General features: G+C 28.2%; 1 protein-coding gene across 1 annotated transcript in view; it reads right to left on the bottom strand.

Moving 5' to 3' along the window:
- Positions 1 to 3,049: 3,049 nt before the first annotated feature.
- LOC107445982 (uncharacterized) overlaps positions 3,050 to 17,653 on the bottom strand; it is a 34,417-nt gene continuing 19,813 nt past the window's right edge. The window contains exons 5-7 of the mRNA XM_071181221.2: positions 11,340 to 11,430; positions 7,945 to 8,110; positions 3,050 to 6,907 (exon numbers count right to left, since the gene is read on the bottom strand). Coding sequence (XP_071037322.2) covers positions 4,126 to 6,907; positions 7,945 to 8,110; positions 11,340 to 11,430 — 3,039 coding nt within the window. The 3' untranslated portion in view covers positions 3,050 to 4,125. The remainder of the gene's footprint in view (positions 6,908 to 7,944; positions 8,111 to 11,339; positions 11,431 to 17,653) is intronic.

Raw genomic sequence — 17,653 nt, 5'->3', positions numbered from 1 at the left:
CTTTCCTGAAATTTTATTTTAGCGTTGATAAGGTCTTGGGAAGGGAAAGAATAGTTATGAAGCTGCTTTTCTGAAAATTTATTGTGAAGCACTTGCATTGTTTTTTAATTGCACAGCAGTAATCTGTTGCTTACTTTTAGCATGTTTTTAATAATACATTTTAGTTAGCACAAGTTAAATCAGTGGGGAGAAGTTTCAAGAATTGTGAGACAATACGACAAATGAGTTAGTATAATGATAGCCACTTAAAACTTTTTTACAGTTGTTATTTTCTTTTTGTCATCAGTTCTTATTAAATAAAGAAAGGTTAAATCAATGGGATGCACGTGCTATGTACCAATTCAGTATGGAAATATGTACCAACATTAAAAAGGATACATATGCATTTTTTATTTTGGACAGGAGATTTCGCTTATCATATACAAAATTTTAATAAGTCTATTTTTTTCACTTCGAAATTAATCAATTATGCTTGTGAAAAAGTTTGCTTTAAGTTTAAAAATATTTGTTTTTCATTATTCGTATTTAAACTGCTTAATAAACTTCACAATTGAATATTTATTAACATTTCATAAAATTGACAAGACATGGTAAATTATTTCATACAAACACATCTTATAAATGTTCTGTTTATACATAAGCTCTTCCAAATTTTAACTGGAATAATCAACACAGTAAAATACACATAGGTAGTTTTATATTGATAATACATTTTAAAACAGTCTGGCAAAAGTGTTATACAATAACAACATAACTTTAAAGAACAAACAACTACACTTACAATCACAACTGTTAACACAACATCTAGCAAACATTAATTTACTGAGCATTTCTATTTTAAAACTTTATAAGAGTTAAACATGAAACGGAATCATTGGATTGGATTGAAAGTAAAGTAACATAGCATGAGAATCTGACATGCTGCACCAAAATCGATAGTTAACAGTCATGTAAACAACATTTTAAGCAAAAAATGAAAAGAAAAATAACTTAAATATTTCAGGCCCACAATACCCATATTCGGGAAAGGATAAACACCCAGTGGGTTGTAATTTTCTTGTCTCTCTTTATCTGCTTTAAAATGCATTTTTATTTAGTTACTGAATTTTAAACATCAATTAAATTATTCATAAAGCATGTAACAATATTTTTTCTTCAACTTTTCAAAACTGCTTAAGTGAAGTGGACTTGGCAAGTTTTAATTACTTAGCAGAAAATTAATTTACTATAACTCCTCAAAGTGCTTGAATCTTAAACTTTCAATTACTAAGCAAATAATTTAACAATATCAGTTGAATTGTGAAATAGGGTTCACTCGTATCTCTGTATGTTTTTTTTCTTTTAAATTTATTATATAGCTTTAATAAACTTGACAACTTTTCATTACAAGTGATTTACACTCTTATTTAAAATAAAACTGTATTATATGAACTAGAGCACCAAGTTTATGAAAAGGAAAAACTTACTCCGAAAAATGTATTATCTTAAGAATATTCTTTTAAATGTTTCTAACACTGTTTATTTCTATAAAATGTCTTTCAAAAATCTCTTAAATGGACTTAACAAGTTTTCATACCTTAAGTTTTTATTACTAAGCAGAAGTATTTTGATATCTTAACAGGTAAACAGCTTTAATTCAGTTTGTTACACAGTAATTCAACATCACACACTTAACAGTAATTGTACAAATGTTACGAAAGCACCTTTACAAGCAAGTCAAACAAAAGCAAATCATAATTATTAGATCTATTTCTCACCATAAGTTTTTTTTTTAAAATTCATTTAAAAGTTCAAATAAAATTGGTATAAAAATATCAATTTTTAAAGAAAACGGAGACTGATAGAAAAGATTCACATTCAGGCATAAGAGTTTAAGGAAAGAAAGTACGAGAATAAATTTGAAAAAAATTGAGACTAGTATTATGTTTGCTAGAAATATATAACCAATTATATTATAGTTTAAATTCCACTTATTTAGGGGGATATCATATTTTATATTATGTAGTAAACACAGCAAGTTTATAAATAACTTTTGACGAAGGCATGAATGTATTATAAAGGAAAAGGTTATAATATATAGCATTTAAAAAAATTTTGAAAATCTTTGAGAAATGAAACATTAGTTTTTTATTTTATTTATTAAATTCTAAATTAGTATATATAAATAAAACTATTGATATAAATTTGGATGACTAAGTTTTATTAGTTTACTTTTATAGAATCTATATCAAGATTTATATTATAGATATTATTTTTATAGAATCTGTAATATAGATCATACATTAAAAAATAGAATAAGACAGAAAAATTTTGGCAGTAAAGTTATTTTACAACATCCCTAGAAATATAATAAAGAATTTGAAAATTATTAAAAAACAGGAAAAAAAGTGGGAAAATTTTAAAACTTTACCAAACTATTTCACTAAAAATAGCACATTAAATTATATTAATAATATTTGCATTGCATATCCAGATCTTCAGAAAATATTACATATGACTTAAACATTAACACAAAAACACTTAAACATGAAATATGTTATTAAATAAATTCACTAGAAAAGAAATTAGGTAAAAATGATTTTCTTTAACACTTTTTAATAATGTATAAAGTAGTCATAGTTATTATACCTTAGGAATGCACAACCTGTCTCTTAAATAGTTACTGAACATACTGCCCCAACCAACCAAAAGTTAACTCAAAAAACTACACAGTGTAATAAATATTAGAATATATTTTTGAAACTGATCTCAATGTACTTTGAAAAAACATCAAAATAATTGTAACATTCCAAAATATAAAGGTACAAATCCAAGATGTCAAAAGATTTAATATTTGTGGATTGATTTTATTAAAAAAAAATTTCTTAAAATTTCTTTTTTACCAAAAATAGAGATAGTATATAAAAATTAAAGTGATATAATAATAAAAGTTAACCCAGATAAATGATCAAAAATAATGAGAATTATTTTTCCATAGGAAGTTAAATACCTAATTTAATTTCATTAAAAAACTTCAAGTGATTTTTTTTTTTATTATCTTAAACCATCATACATTTTCAAAACATCTTTTACTTGAAATTTATGGTATTTTACCCAATTATAGACTTAATTATCTAGCATCACCAGTTATATTCAATTACAGAACACCACTTAATGTAGATTTCAGTGGAGATGCGAGCCCGTGAGAGTTAACAATAATAAGAGAAGTGGCCACTGTATACAAGATTACTTTGAAAAGAAAAAGTATTAATTTTTTACAATATCAAACAAGAAAAATTATAAGAAGACGATCAAAATTTTTTAAAAAATTTCTATTGTGTAAGATAAAAACGTTAATAACAAAGCTATATATGAAGACATCGACATTGAAAAAGAAAGATTGAAGAAAAAGTTTCCTTAAAATTCAAGCTGCAGTTGAATTAACAAACATTTAATTAGTTAAAACAAATATTTATTTTCTGTTTAATTTAAATATATTTAACTAAATAAAATAAATAATGTAAAACTAGAATAACACTGTTGATAATGTAAAAGGAATGAAAACACACTAATTATAACTCCTTTAATTTTTTAATCTATTTAAATTCCTAAAACCACAATTCATTTTTACGTAGATTCAATAAAGAAATAATTAGCACCAAAAGCTAAACTGCAAACGATTCAAACAAGTATTTTAAAATAACGAAATCTATTGGTGTCATAGGTATAACTAGTCTGACAGGAGAAAAAAAAAGGAAAAGATCCTGGATTTCGAGGAATTATTTTTATGGGGAAAAAAAACCTCAGAAGAAAGAAAAATTTCTCGAAAAAGTAAAAATTCTCAGCAATTCCTTTTAACAAATTGGTTTTCAGTTTCTGAACATAATCTAAATATGTATCTCCACTCCAGAAAATCAAAAGTACTCGTACTTTTTCTAATAATTTTAATAAAAGTCATTAAGACATTTTCTCTTGGCTAGTAAGATTTACACACAAAAGGTTTTTAGAAGTATCCAGCTTGTCATAATTTACAACACTAAATATCATTTCTTAGAAAAGAAAATTGTGTAGAAAAAATAGTTTTTAAAAAAATGATTTTTTGTTAAATTCAATATCAAAATCCAAAGGTTAATTCTTTGTATACCCTCATTTCTTGTAACGACTGAAAGAAGGTTGACTAGATGGCTGTCGATTAACGCTCCGTTTCTTCGAATCATATTTGGAAGGGTTTCCCATAGCCTTTGAGGTATAATTTTCATTTCCCCACCCATCTACTTCATCATTCCAGTTGCATTTTATTCCATTAGAATCTTCGAAGTCCCCCCATCCGTTGCTTTCAGGTTTGACAGCAATTGGTTCTTTGGCAGAAACAGTTCCATTCCAAGAAGCTCCTGAATTAGAAAAGTAAGAATCATTTGTATTCTTGTTGCCAATATTATCTTTACATTCTGCAGGATCAACAGATGAACTTGCATGGCTGTTATCCGGCTTGCATGCTTCAGGCGTGAAGGAGGGTATCTGCTTGTTTGCAGGATTTCCACTGCGGGATTTGGGCATTACAGGTGGTGGTATAAAGTTATCATTATCACAAGGGTCAAGAAATTGCTGCAGCAATGAATCGGCATCATCGGGATCATATTTTAGAATGTGAGAGCTTGAATCCCCATCGTCATTTAGAGCAAAGCTTAATTTATTGTTTGGAGTATAGATTGGCGGATTTATTAATGGAGAATTGGTATCAATGTCACAATTATTAGGAGGAACTGGAGCATTTATAGTGTTGATGTCACAACTGTTATCTGTTGCGTTGGGGAAGGAACTACCATTTAAGCCTGGAGTAGAACACATCTGCGGAGGGAACATGCCTTGCGGCACAGTAGCCATACCCATCGATCTGTAGTACATTTCCATAGCTCGAAATTGACTAGCAAGAAAAGGATTACTAAGAAAAAGCATCTGCTGCATCAAGAGTGGATTCATTCCAGCTACCATCATTGGATTCATCCCAGGCATCATACTTGGATCTAATCCAGGCACCATACTTGGATTCATTCCAGACATCATATTAGGATTAATAAAGCCGCCTGTCATTGGGTGGATGGGAAGTAATGGATTAATAGGTGATTCTGAAGGGAGATCAGTTGGTGGCAACACTAAGGGTGAATTATTAAAGGGGGACTCGACTTGGTCATCATTAGATTTATTCAATTGCGATGTTTCATTTATGGTGATGTTATTCAAATTACTAGAGTGGGTATTAAGAGTTGAAGGCTCAACAAATTCTGGGGTCAAGTAAGATTCAATTGGTTTTGAAATGCCACCAAACTCAAGTGACTCAGAAGCTGGCTTTGGAGAATGGATATAAACAGAACTTGAATTGGTGGGAAGACTTTCATTCACTAATGAGTTCGATTCATTTAAAGACTCTGAGTTAATTGTGTTATGCTCATAAATATTTAAATTGGAAACATTTGAAGTAAGTACATCAGATTTTACAAAATCTGATGTTTTTGCAGCTGGCGCTGTTAAGTGGTCACCTGTTACTAAAGAATTATTTTTAGCTTCAGAACTTTCCTCCAAAATAGGACTAATTTGTCTGTTGAAATAAGAATTTTGAGATTCTTTAGCAGATTCATTATCCTCAGAGAGCTTCAGTTCGACCACTTCTTCCAATCCTTTATCAGAATTTATAAAAGATTTAGATTTTATAGAACTATTTTGCATTGTAAGCTTAGCTGGGCTTTGGGAAGCTACAGCTGAAAGATTTTCAGATTGTTCTTTAGTAACTTTATGATGGTATGCATTTTTATATTCATAGTCAGAGTTTTCTGTAGAATTTAGTAGGTTATTTTCACTTTTAGCATTTGCATTGGGTTTTCTAGAATAATCTGATGCCGATCCCCATCCTCCAAACAAATCAACTACTTTTTTAATATCTTCTGTTGATTTTTTGCCAGAACTAGATGACTTTTTATTATCTGCCTTTGAAATGCTTTTATCTATTTTATCAGAATTACTATTAAACTTATCACTAGTCACTTTAAATCCTACTGATGCAGGTTTCTTTTCATCGATTGAAGTATCTTCAAAATTAGAGTAATTCCTTTTATATCTAGCATCTGTATTATCAGAATTATTAGAATCTACACCATTATCCCAAGCATCCCATTCATCAGATTTTTTGGATGAATTCTTTGTCGATTGTTTATGTGATTTATCAGCGGAATCATCCCAATGATTGTCATTTTTGTAACTTGATGAATTTTTAGAAGTTTTTTTGCTACCAGAGTCAGAAGTATCGTTCCAGCTATTTTGTGATTTATCTTTTGAGTCAGCCTGATGATTACCACTTCTGAAACTAGAACCATTTCTAGCAGTTGAATTTTTTAAATTTCCTGAACCTGAATAATCATTCCAATCATCAGAATTTTTAGTGGCAGTTTTCATTTTATGTTTCTGAGATGTTTTAAAAGGAGAATCATCAAAACTATCCACACTGTTATAATTCGAAGAACTTTTAGTGGCAACGTTTTCTTTAGGTTTAGTATCCGAATAGCTATTCCAATTGCTTGAACTTGTATCATCAACCTCACCCCAAATACTTTCATAATCTTTCTGCTTTGAATTTTGTGACTCAGATTTAGTTGTTTCACGAGAGCAATCGTCCCAGATACTTTCGCAACCTGAAGTGTCTTTAGAAGATGAGTTGTTCTTCACTCCATAATTTGAATAATCATTCCAAGTATCCCAATTATTATTATTTGATGAATTATAATCTTGAGCAAAACCCTTTTGCTCAGCTGTTGCATATCCTTCTGATTGGAAATTACTATCAACATTGCACAAATCTTCAGGAACAAATTCTTTGAAGTAATCTGGGTCCAATTTTAACATTTCTTCTTGCATCCGATATTCTTCTTCTAATCGCCTGAAATATAAATTGCATTTTAAGAAAGATGCAACAGTAAGCTTCAAGCTTAAATTTCAACATCGACTACTGTGTAACCCTTTTTAAGGCTATAGTTATTATATTAATAACAAAAATCCCCACTTTTAATATACTTGTGGTAAACTTGTTAATATTCTTACTAGATGGTACAGTAGTTTGAATTTATTTAGTTAAATTGGCAATATGAAATTGCAATAACTAAGATATTAGAAAGGGTTACTTCATAACACTCTCAGGATCAAACTCTTTAAAAGAAAAATTTCGAAATATTGACAAACGCACTTTCAAAATAGGACATAACTTTGAGTGTTTCATACTTATCAAATTCCATTCTACTTATACTTCCTTTAAAAATATTACATGTTTTTCGGAGCACTCAACCTTTTCAATTGCATTTTGCCACAACCTTAAACTACTTTTGTGCTTTAATAATTAAACTAGTACAATAGCATATAAGTTAACAAACATTTTTAAGCTATTTAATTTTTTAATGTAAAAAAAAGAAATAAACTCAAAGATCAAGAAAATTTGCTCCCAATAATTTGATGTCAACCCAAATTTAATTTAAAAGCACATGCACTTTACATTGACAAAATAAAAACTGGCAAAATTTATTTTGTGCATTAATTTAGCAGGGATCAATTATTAGATAAAAATGCCAGAACTTTTATTAGAGGTAAGAAAAAAAGAAGAGGAAGTGGACAAAGAGTACAGATAATTGATTACAATAGAGAAACTTTGAATTACAACACTCAATTCATACGATTTAAAAAACGATATTTCAATGTACATCTAATTATTATTGGAATGCCATTAATTTATTGAAACAATAAATACCAATGATTATGACATTAAAATAAATGATAATAAATAAATTAGGTGAAGTATGATTTTCTTATCACATATTTACTTTATTTTTTACAAAATTAATTTTAAAATAACATAACATGAAATGTAAAATTACTAATATATAATACATGTGCCATAAAAACAAAATTAGAAAAAAACATTCATACTTTCGGTTTGCTTCGTCACTTCTCACATCAAGTTTACTCATTTCTAAAGCAATTTGAATCATTTTTTGCTCTTCAGCTTCACTTGTGGGTTGTAAACTTTTAACTTCTTCAAATTTTTGCTGGCGTTCTGTCCAGACGTTTCTTTGAGATTTTTTCTGAGAACCTCCTGAAATTATAGTATGGAACACAAATTAGCTTTGAATAATAAGTTGGTTAAAACAACAAAAAGCAAGGGGGGATATCACAATATATGTTAGAGGTGCACAATCTGTGACATATTGACAGTTGACGAGTGGTCACAAGGAGAGATTCTGAACAAAATGAATTATTTTAATTATTTATTTTTTCAAATAAAAAAATTGTCAAAATTTTTTAAAGTAATCCAGTAGGTTATTATAAATATTTCGAAATATTTATATTGATACAGAAATCAATAAAGGAAACAGTCTACAGGATTTGACACAAAATGGACAGGGATGATACACAAAAATAAAAAAAATAGTGAGAGTTTCGAAAGATTAAGTAAGAAATCAATAAAATAACATGCTTCGAGAAAAAACTTTTATATTCATTTACATTTTGTCAATTTTGGAATCCATACTATGGATTATTTCGAAAGCTAGAAGAGTGTGCAACACAAGGAGTAAATTGCACAATTTTGCTTTTTTTCTCTAATAAGTATTATGTCTTCTACAATTTTTTCTAGATACCTTCAGTTTTTTTTTATTTGATTGTAATAAAATTGAACAAAGCGCAATTGGTTCAAACATATGTGCAGCTTTTAAAATATGTGATTTTTTAATACAATCTTTAAAAAAATATGTGATATTGGAGTTTGATGTGCTTTATTTGCAATTCTGTCAATCTAAACATTTTCGCATTTTTTAAAAATTTTAATTCTGACATTTTAATTCATATTTACTATGAATTTGATATTTTTTTAAATGCAATATAAATTAAATATGAAAGAAAAAATTAATAATTGGAGAAACACACAATCATTTTCAAAATGCTAGGATTTTACAAGTTTTGAGGTTAATCTATAGATTACATGCATTTTTTATAACAATCAATTAACGTAACAAAAGACATTTGTGAGTTTTCCACTTTTTAATGACATACAAAGGTCAATGGTTTTAACCTGCAAAAGTAAAGCAAACTAAAGTCGGAAGAACGGAAAAGGTCAGGTGGAGAAGAAACAGTAAGCAAGGGGAGAAAAAAAGTCCTAACTTGAGATAAACTTTAAAAACTGCTTAAAATGAAATCATTCAAATTTTCTTTAAAAAATTAAAATTGATTTTTCATTCTGTTTTGCTTTTGTATATAATCTTTTTTTAAAGACATTTTTATGATAGCACTGCATTTTTAAAAGCGTTACTGATAGACATCTCTTTTAATGTTTTATAGTAATTTTTTTTAATGAAAATATTATTTTTGGCATTAAAAGTTCTGTTTTAAGAGTTAAGAATATTTTTTTCTATTTTCTTTTCAACATTATAATTTTACTTTTTTTTTTTTTTTTTTAATATCAGTCACTCAAAATTTTTTTCATCTTAAATATTTCTAAGAATCTTAATATCTAATTATCTTTATTATCCTAAACATTTCTATTAAAGTTTTTTTTCTTTTACCCCAAACCAATAATACAGCTAAGTTCAGATTATTTTTTAATAATGACTTAAGCTATTTCTAAGAAAAATAAAATTTATTAATGATTTAAAAAAAAAATTGCTATTCGGTCGATAATACTCGGCCAAATCACTATTTGTTACATCCCTACTGTTGATATTCACGATTGTTATTTTTAGTAAGTCAGTTGTAATTAAAATTATCAAAGTCTTTCGAAAAAAATCAGGGGCACTCCATACACTATGGGTATATATATTAATACTGCAGATTAAATTAAACAAAAATCAAACATTCCAAATCTATATTGAATTCTTAAAGTTAAAAATCACTGCAAGTGTCATAAAATATTTAAAATGAACTTGCAAGCCTCTCTATTACTTCTTGAATATAAAATTGAATCGAAATTTATATAATTTTCGAAAACACTATGCTTACTCAAAGTCTTGTTTTTTTTCTTATTTTACAGATTTTTTTTTTAAAAAAATAGAAAATTGTACTACATGATAATGGTAGAAAATGAACTGAATTTTAAAAAAAATTTCAAATTCAAACTGTTAGCAAAAACCAATTTGATCTGAAACATTTCCTCACATCATCACCTTGGGAGCTACAGCCCTTTCAGAGACCTGGCCTCCTTCAAGATTTTAAACCATTTTCATTTGTTGGTTAAATTTTTCTTGCAGTCAGTTATTTTAAGTAATTTCAAGTCCTCTTCCACCTGCTCTCCCCACCTAGTTCTAGGTCTTTCCCTAGATTTCGACCCTTTCGGTTTTCCATCTAATAATTCTTAAATACTTCTTTACAACTCTAATCTCAGGATATGTCCAAGCTATTGGATTCTAATTCTTATACCTGTTACAATGTTTGGTTTATTATATTCACTATAAATCTCATTATTTATTCTGATCCTCCAATTTCCATTTTTACATATTGTGCTCAAAATCTTCCTTAGTTCATCAAATCAAGATTTTATTTATTTATTTTTTAAAAAAGCTATAGAAGGGTAAATGAATTTTCAGTTTTTATTTCTCGATTAGAAGTTTTTCTGATAAAGAGTTTGCTACAGATGTTCGTATCAAAGCTTTACAAAAAATTCAACTTAATAATGGAATCGAAGTAAAATACATAAGTTTAGCTAAATATTACCAAAAAATTAATTTTCGAATTGAAAATTAATCAAATCAATCATCAACCAAAACAGGGAACTAGTTTTGGTTGAATATAATATACTCATTAAAAAGGAGTAACATTTGATCAGATTTTAAATGTTCAGAAATAGTTGGTGAGTTTGGTATAGTTCTTAGAAATTATAACGTCTAAGATTATTAGGTTATAAATACAAAAATCAATATTTTTTCTAATTAACCAATGAAAGATCTCATCTTAACAAGCACACCGTTTTTCTTTCTCTTAGATTACTTGAATGACAATTTATGCAAAACTTACTTGAGTAATATTCTTTTCCTTTTCTTATTATGAATGCTTTATATTACCAGAGTAATTATCTGGCTTGCAACACTGTGCACATTAATACTCTGCCATTCAAACGTATAAGAGTTTTGAGATTACTAAGTTACATTGTATAGATAAAGTCTCATAGAAGAATTAAAATTTAATGACAAATAAATAGTCTGTTGACAGTAAACATGACAAAATAAATATTTGCAGTTGTTAAAAAAATAAACATTTGTAACTACCTTAAAACTAACATACATGTGAAAAAAATATAAAGGGGGTTATTTTCGAAAGGACTATAAACAGCTTACCTAAAGATGGAAAATCTTGCTCAATACTATTCCATAGCGTAGGAGTTTCCTTTTTCTTCCTCATAGATTCTTCCCAAGAATCTTTTTTATTCTATTAAAAACAGATATAGAATCATTAAAAAAAAGTTACAGTATAGATAAATTTCATTGCTTTATCTCATATAATTTTTATTCAATTCAGTACATATTATAATTGGTGAGAATTACAAATTTAGACATTATAATTTGTAAAAAAAAAAAACATTTTCCAGCTACAGGGTATCTGCTACATTTTAGATATTCAAATTCATGACATTTCATGATTTTCCATGACTAATTCTAAGAAGTTTTAATGACTTAACGAAGTTGCTATTTTCTCCAACAAAAACGCAACAATAAATTAAAAAAAGCATTATAATAACATTATTCGAAACAGGCATAACCAAAACTATTATACTCTTCATCTTCATATTTATAGATTTTAAACTTAAAAAACAGAGTAAGGAAAGAGTTGAAACAATCAAATAGTTGAAAAAAATACAAAAGCAAAAAAAAAATAAATTTCTGCAGAATTATATTCTAAAGATACTTTTCTTGTTCATCAGAAAGGAAAGAAATACTCCTGATTTTTCTGTTCATTTCGAGAGAAAAAAAATTCGCCAATAACTGGTTTGCTTCAACTAGAATTTAATTGATAAAATTAAAAATAAAAAAAATAATAAAAATTCTTAAATCACAGAAGAGAGTTTAAAGGATAATTCGCTCTAGAAATGATTTTTTTTTCTTCATTTTTTGAAAGAACAGGATAAAATCATTTTATATTCAAATAAAATATGACTGAGTGGTGATTTTGTTAGAAATTCAGATATTTGGAACAGGATCAAATTGGGGGGGGAGGGAGATTCCATTTTAAAAATTAGATTTTTCGGAGACCTAAATCTATGACTTTCCATGATTATTTTTAAAAAATAGTAAAAATCATGACATTTCATGAAATTTTGTTCAATACCGAAATTCACGACTTTCCATGATTTTTCATGACTTTCCAGGAGCGCGGATACCCTGCAGCTAAAAAAGCAAACTTTTAAATAAACTTCTGGCATTATTACAATATTATCTCGTCAAGTCCAAAAAATAGATTTTTCCGAATAATAGGTGTTTAAGGTAAACAAACATCAAAACATCTGTAAGCAAAAATAACTAACTAACAGATGATAAATTAATGTAAATTTAATCAACAACATGTAAATCCACATGATTTTAAAACGCTCAATATTTTAATATGCCATTACATATAACGTATTGCTACTTCTGAATCATGCCGTTTAGTTAGCAATCCGTTGAAATGAATCCGAACACAGTGAATCTGCATGATTTTGTCAATCATTTTTTGGGTAGTTAGTAAAACGGATTTTCACTTGGTCTTTAAGATTTTAATATATCATATCGTTCGAAAAATTTTGAATGGTCGATTTTGCACTCAAATATTGACGATTCACTCGCAATCCCTTGAGGGTTTACGGTAACATTTTTGTCACTTATTTCCATAGATTTCCATAGTTTTTAATGCCACATTATCATGCACAGGAAATTTCGAATCGCACATATTAAGAATTACCTTTTTTTGCACTCGATTTATGACAATTTCCTTATTCATGTGGTTTTGCCAATGGCATTTATAACAATTTGGGATATCCACATAGTTCTTTAAATTTTGTTTTAATTTTTAATGAAATATTATTACAATCAAGGAATTCCAAATTGAGTTTTTGAATAATCACTTCACAACCGGCTTTAGTTGTGACAATTTTATCTCAAATCTGCAATTTTTTCGAAATGTTAAATTTTTGCACACTCTGAAATTTGAGTGTGTGATTCTTGGTGGTAATAATCCTTTGATGCAAGACGTGAGAAAAAAGTGAAATTTTTTCTGCTGCAGTAATATGCTGGATTTTTAATTTTTTTTGCACATTATAGTGTAAATTAGATTAAAATCAAACAAAAATCGGAAATCTGGTAAAATCATAAAGAAGCAGAAAAGCGAAGAATTCTCATTGGCTCATATTTTTTTAACAGATTGAAAGTAGAAAAATATTTTTTTTTAAAAGGAGAAAGTTTATTCTTTTCCGTTTATTTTATTATTTAAAAGTGTGCGGAAAAAGAGAGGCTTCCCATACACGGACGTCCAGATATAGAACTTTGTACTGGAATACTGTCTTTCATATTTAACAATATTTTAATATCTTTTTTTGTACAGTACACTGTTATCAAGGTCAGAAGTTTTCAAACTACAAGTCCACTGTAGCAGATCTGACATGTCAGGCACCTAACCCACCAAATTTCCATTATATTTTAAAGCTTACAATCTGAGTAAATTTTACAAAAAAAAAAACTTAATTATACAATAATTAATATATCTAATACAGGAGTCTAACTCAATTTCAAAAAATTGTATCAGGTTTCTTTTCAGGAAAATATAAGTTTGGTATCATAAAAAACTGATTATGAAACATGTAAAAAAAATTTTGTATCAGGAAAAAACAGTTTGTATCAGGTACAAGACAAGTTGTGTAGCAAAAAAAAAAAAAAAAAAAAAAAAACTTTTGTAGCAGATAAACTCAAATATAGTTTTCAGCTAGTGTTAGGTAAATTCAAGTTTTACAACTAAAATGAATACATTATTAACCGAAAAATTCTGTGATGAAAGTTTTGGGATTGTAAAAAACCATAAGAAAATCAACAGCAAAAACTGCCCAAATAAAAATAAACCGATCGAAGCACCACATGTATTTTCACAAATTGAGTGTGTCAAAAAGTAATTCCTGAAATGTGCAATTTGAATTTCTCGTTCTCAATAAAATCGTACGAAAATATCAAGATATTTTTCTTTCACAGAAGTCCAAAACTAACAGTCTTAAGATCCGTACAGTTCTTCGAAATAAGCCGAAAATCATATGTAATTTGATAAAGGAGAAGGAAGTAATCCATAGCCGTGGCAAAATTGATATTGATAAAAAAAATGAAACAATATCATGAAATAATCAATGCACAGTTTCTAATAATAACAAAAAATAATCAATGCACAGTTTCTGAAATTTTGGCACAAGTGTGCAAAATAATACATTTGTTTCAGCTTGTATTACCATTTTTGATTAGGCGCAGATGTGGGATGCATTCTAAGAATATTGAACTATTTCATTGCTATGTTGATATAAAATTTGCCCAGAAAACTTACAGAATGTAAGATAATTTTGTACCATAAACCCCGTGGCAGAAACACGGCGACATTGTCGCAGAAAGCGACTGAGTTCTTGCAGAAAGATTTTTTATTTGGGAAAAAAAAAAATTTTGTTTGGCAGAAACAAAAGTTCTTAAAAAAAATTCTGCAGAAACAGAAGCTGTTTTACAAAAAAATCATTTCTACGGAAACAGAAAATGTCTGCAGAAGCAATAATGGTTCTGCAAAATTTTTTTCTTACAGAATTGTTTTTCTAGCGTACCGCCGAAGGGGAAAGCGCTCGTGATCCCCCGTTAATCTCAACACAAACAGTTACTGGATAAAAAGGGGAGAAATTTTTTCCCCTTTATTAAGCTATTTTTGGAAATTTGCCAACTTCGGCCTCTATCGCTGGCGCAGTAATTTGTTTTGTGTTTTCTCATGAGAACAGAGCTTTATATATTTTTTGCACTTGCGTGGAAAATTTCATGATTCGATTAAAAAGATTCGTTTCTTTTTTTAAAAAAATGTCTAGCGAAAAGGTTATTTGTTGCTCTTGTGAAGCAACAATAATCAAAAAAATTTTGAAAACTCATTTTTCAAGGCGGCATTCCGAAGAAGAAATAAGATGGAAGTCAACATCATCTAGCGATGTCCGAGATTTTTTTTCTGGAAAGCGACCGGAAAAGAGGAAGGAAGTTTCACAGGCTACTAATATTGAACAAAAACGCTCTAGATTTGAACCAAATGTTCCTACTACTAGTAGCGATGTCGATAAAGATGAAACAGCAAATCAAGAAATTTTAGAAGCAATCAAAGGTAAAAAATAACTATATATATATTTTTTTTTTTCAAGATAAAATGTCTATATCCTTTGAATTAAGTCGCCGATCTAAAAAAAAAAAAACACTCGCGATGTATTGATAAATTAAATAAAGCCTGAAAGATATCGCACTATATACGATTTTTTGACATGCGAATGAAAACCAGATTGGTGGAAAATATTTACTGGCGAAAAACTTTTACAGGTTTCCATACGCATACGAAAAAAATCGCATTTAGTGGCTCTAATACCGATGTTTCAGATGTTGATTCTGGTAGAAGACTATTTCGTTTCGAGATGTTGAATTTAGCGCATTGAGTCGGAAACCGCGGCTGCGTACTTTCGTTCTGAACTTAATCTGATCACGAAAAAAGTTTTATTTACCTTCTTTTTTTTAAAAAAAAAATTCTTTCATTAAGCCAGTACAATATTAATCGAATCTAATTAATTTAACCACCCAATCTATAATTGTTTTCATATAGAAAAAATTTAAACAAAGATTGCGTTAATTTTTTTGCTTTTAGAATTCGGTTTTCGTCGATCTTATTTTATTATCATATTGATTAAATAAAAAGCGATATTGTGGCGTTGTGAAAGCTTTTTTTTACATTTAATATTTAACAAGTGCAAAGGATTTTGTTTAGTTCTTGGCGCTGTAAAACTATATTGTATGTACTGTTCATCATAATTTTTTCTTTTAAAATTCGCCAATTCATCTTTAGTTTTAAAAAAATAAGCATCGAAATTATTTTTAAATTAACGGTTTCTTTTATTTAAGGTGGATTTCAAAGTTCTGATTCTATAGTTTTGGTTCAAAAAACTTTGAACGTATATTATAAGGTGATACTTTGCTAAATCGCGATGTTTTAAGCACGATTTGAAGTTTTTCACGTCGTCTATATTTGTCGAATTAATTATTTTTTTGCCAGAGTCTCCTGATTTTTTAAAAAAATTGTTCCAGGAACTTAAATATAGGAGCTATTTAAACAACTTCCCTTTAAAAACATACCGTTGCCAAAGCACGCGATATCGCGTGACAATTCTTCCTTCTGTTTGTATCAATAAAACGGATTAAGTGGTACCACTATGCATTCTATCATCCAACTATTTTTGCAAAAAATATCATGCTTCGGTTTACAGGGTTCCCACTCTATGATGAGATTGAAATTCAAGGACTTTCCAGGACTTTTTAAGGACCTCAACAAAATTTTCAAGGACCTTGATCTAAGACCAATTTTAAAAATTATTCTCTTCTATTTTACTAGAAGCAACAATGCCTGTTGTGGCAATAATTAATTTCAAATATAATACCTAAATGCTTTGCCTATATAGAGAGAAGAGAGTATATGTATTATGGACTAAAATTTATATATTTTTAAAAACAACCCTACTGGTTTTACCAGGGATGAGATTAGCCAAAAGGCAAAAAAGCTGAATTTCCACGATAGTAAATTTTACGCAAGCGCAACTCTTTAATAATAAATTCCAGACAGTTTAAGGTAATAAATAATGTGTTGACATACAATTGTGTACTAATCTAATATTATATAAATGATTACATTGCTACTTAACATTTAGTGAAAATAAAAATTACCAATTGCAAAAATAAAGCAGGAAATTATATTCTTCCTCAGTTCACATAAGAGACAATTATTACTTGAAAAACTACCTGGTTTAGCAAATTAAAACTACTGAGAATATACATTAATATTTCATTTCTTTTAATAAATACTGTTATGTGATTTATAGCAAATATATCAGTAATATTACTTTTTAAATTATATTGGGAAAAAAAACTTTAACAATGGACCGAATCATTATGTTCATATTATAGTCTAATCTAACTAGAGCCCTCTGAAACATATCAATAACCGTGAAGTAGAAATATATAGTAACTCCTTAACATACAAAAATTGCTATTTTAGTTTGAAAAATTACATGACAATCAGCAACTGTTTAGATAATTGTTTTTTATTTGATAAGAATTTGCATTTTATAGCATAAATAACAGCAATTATAAATAAAATTTTGATGATGAGTTAATTAACTCTTTTTCCAAAAAAAAAAAAATTCAATTAAATCCCTTTTTAAGTGATATATATTTTATGTTTGCTATATTTAGTTGTTAGTCCATCTTCAAACATCTTGTGACAAATCCTATTTTTTCTTCTTTGCAAGTACAGTATGTAAGTTTTGAATATATGCCCTTCCAGTTTCTCTGATGTTGTAACACTGACATATACTAATAATCGTCGTTAGAAAAACAGTCACCTTTATAGTAACTAATTTTAAAAA

The sequence above is a fragment of the Parasteatoda tepidariorum genome, chromosome 8 (assembly GCF_982258835.1).
Source record: "Parasteatoda tepidariorum strain Cologne lab strain chromosome 8, Ptep-v5.0, whole genome shotgun sequence".
Lineage (NCBI taxonomy): Eukaryota > Metazoa > Arthropoda > Arachnida > Araneae > Theridiidae > Parasteatoda > Parasteatoda tepidariorum.
The sequence above is the reverse complement of the archived record's forward strand: the minus strand, read 5'-3'. Positions and strand labels throughout refer to the sequence as shown.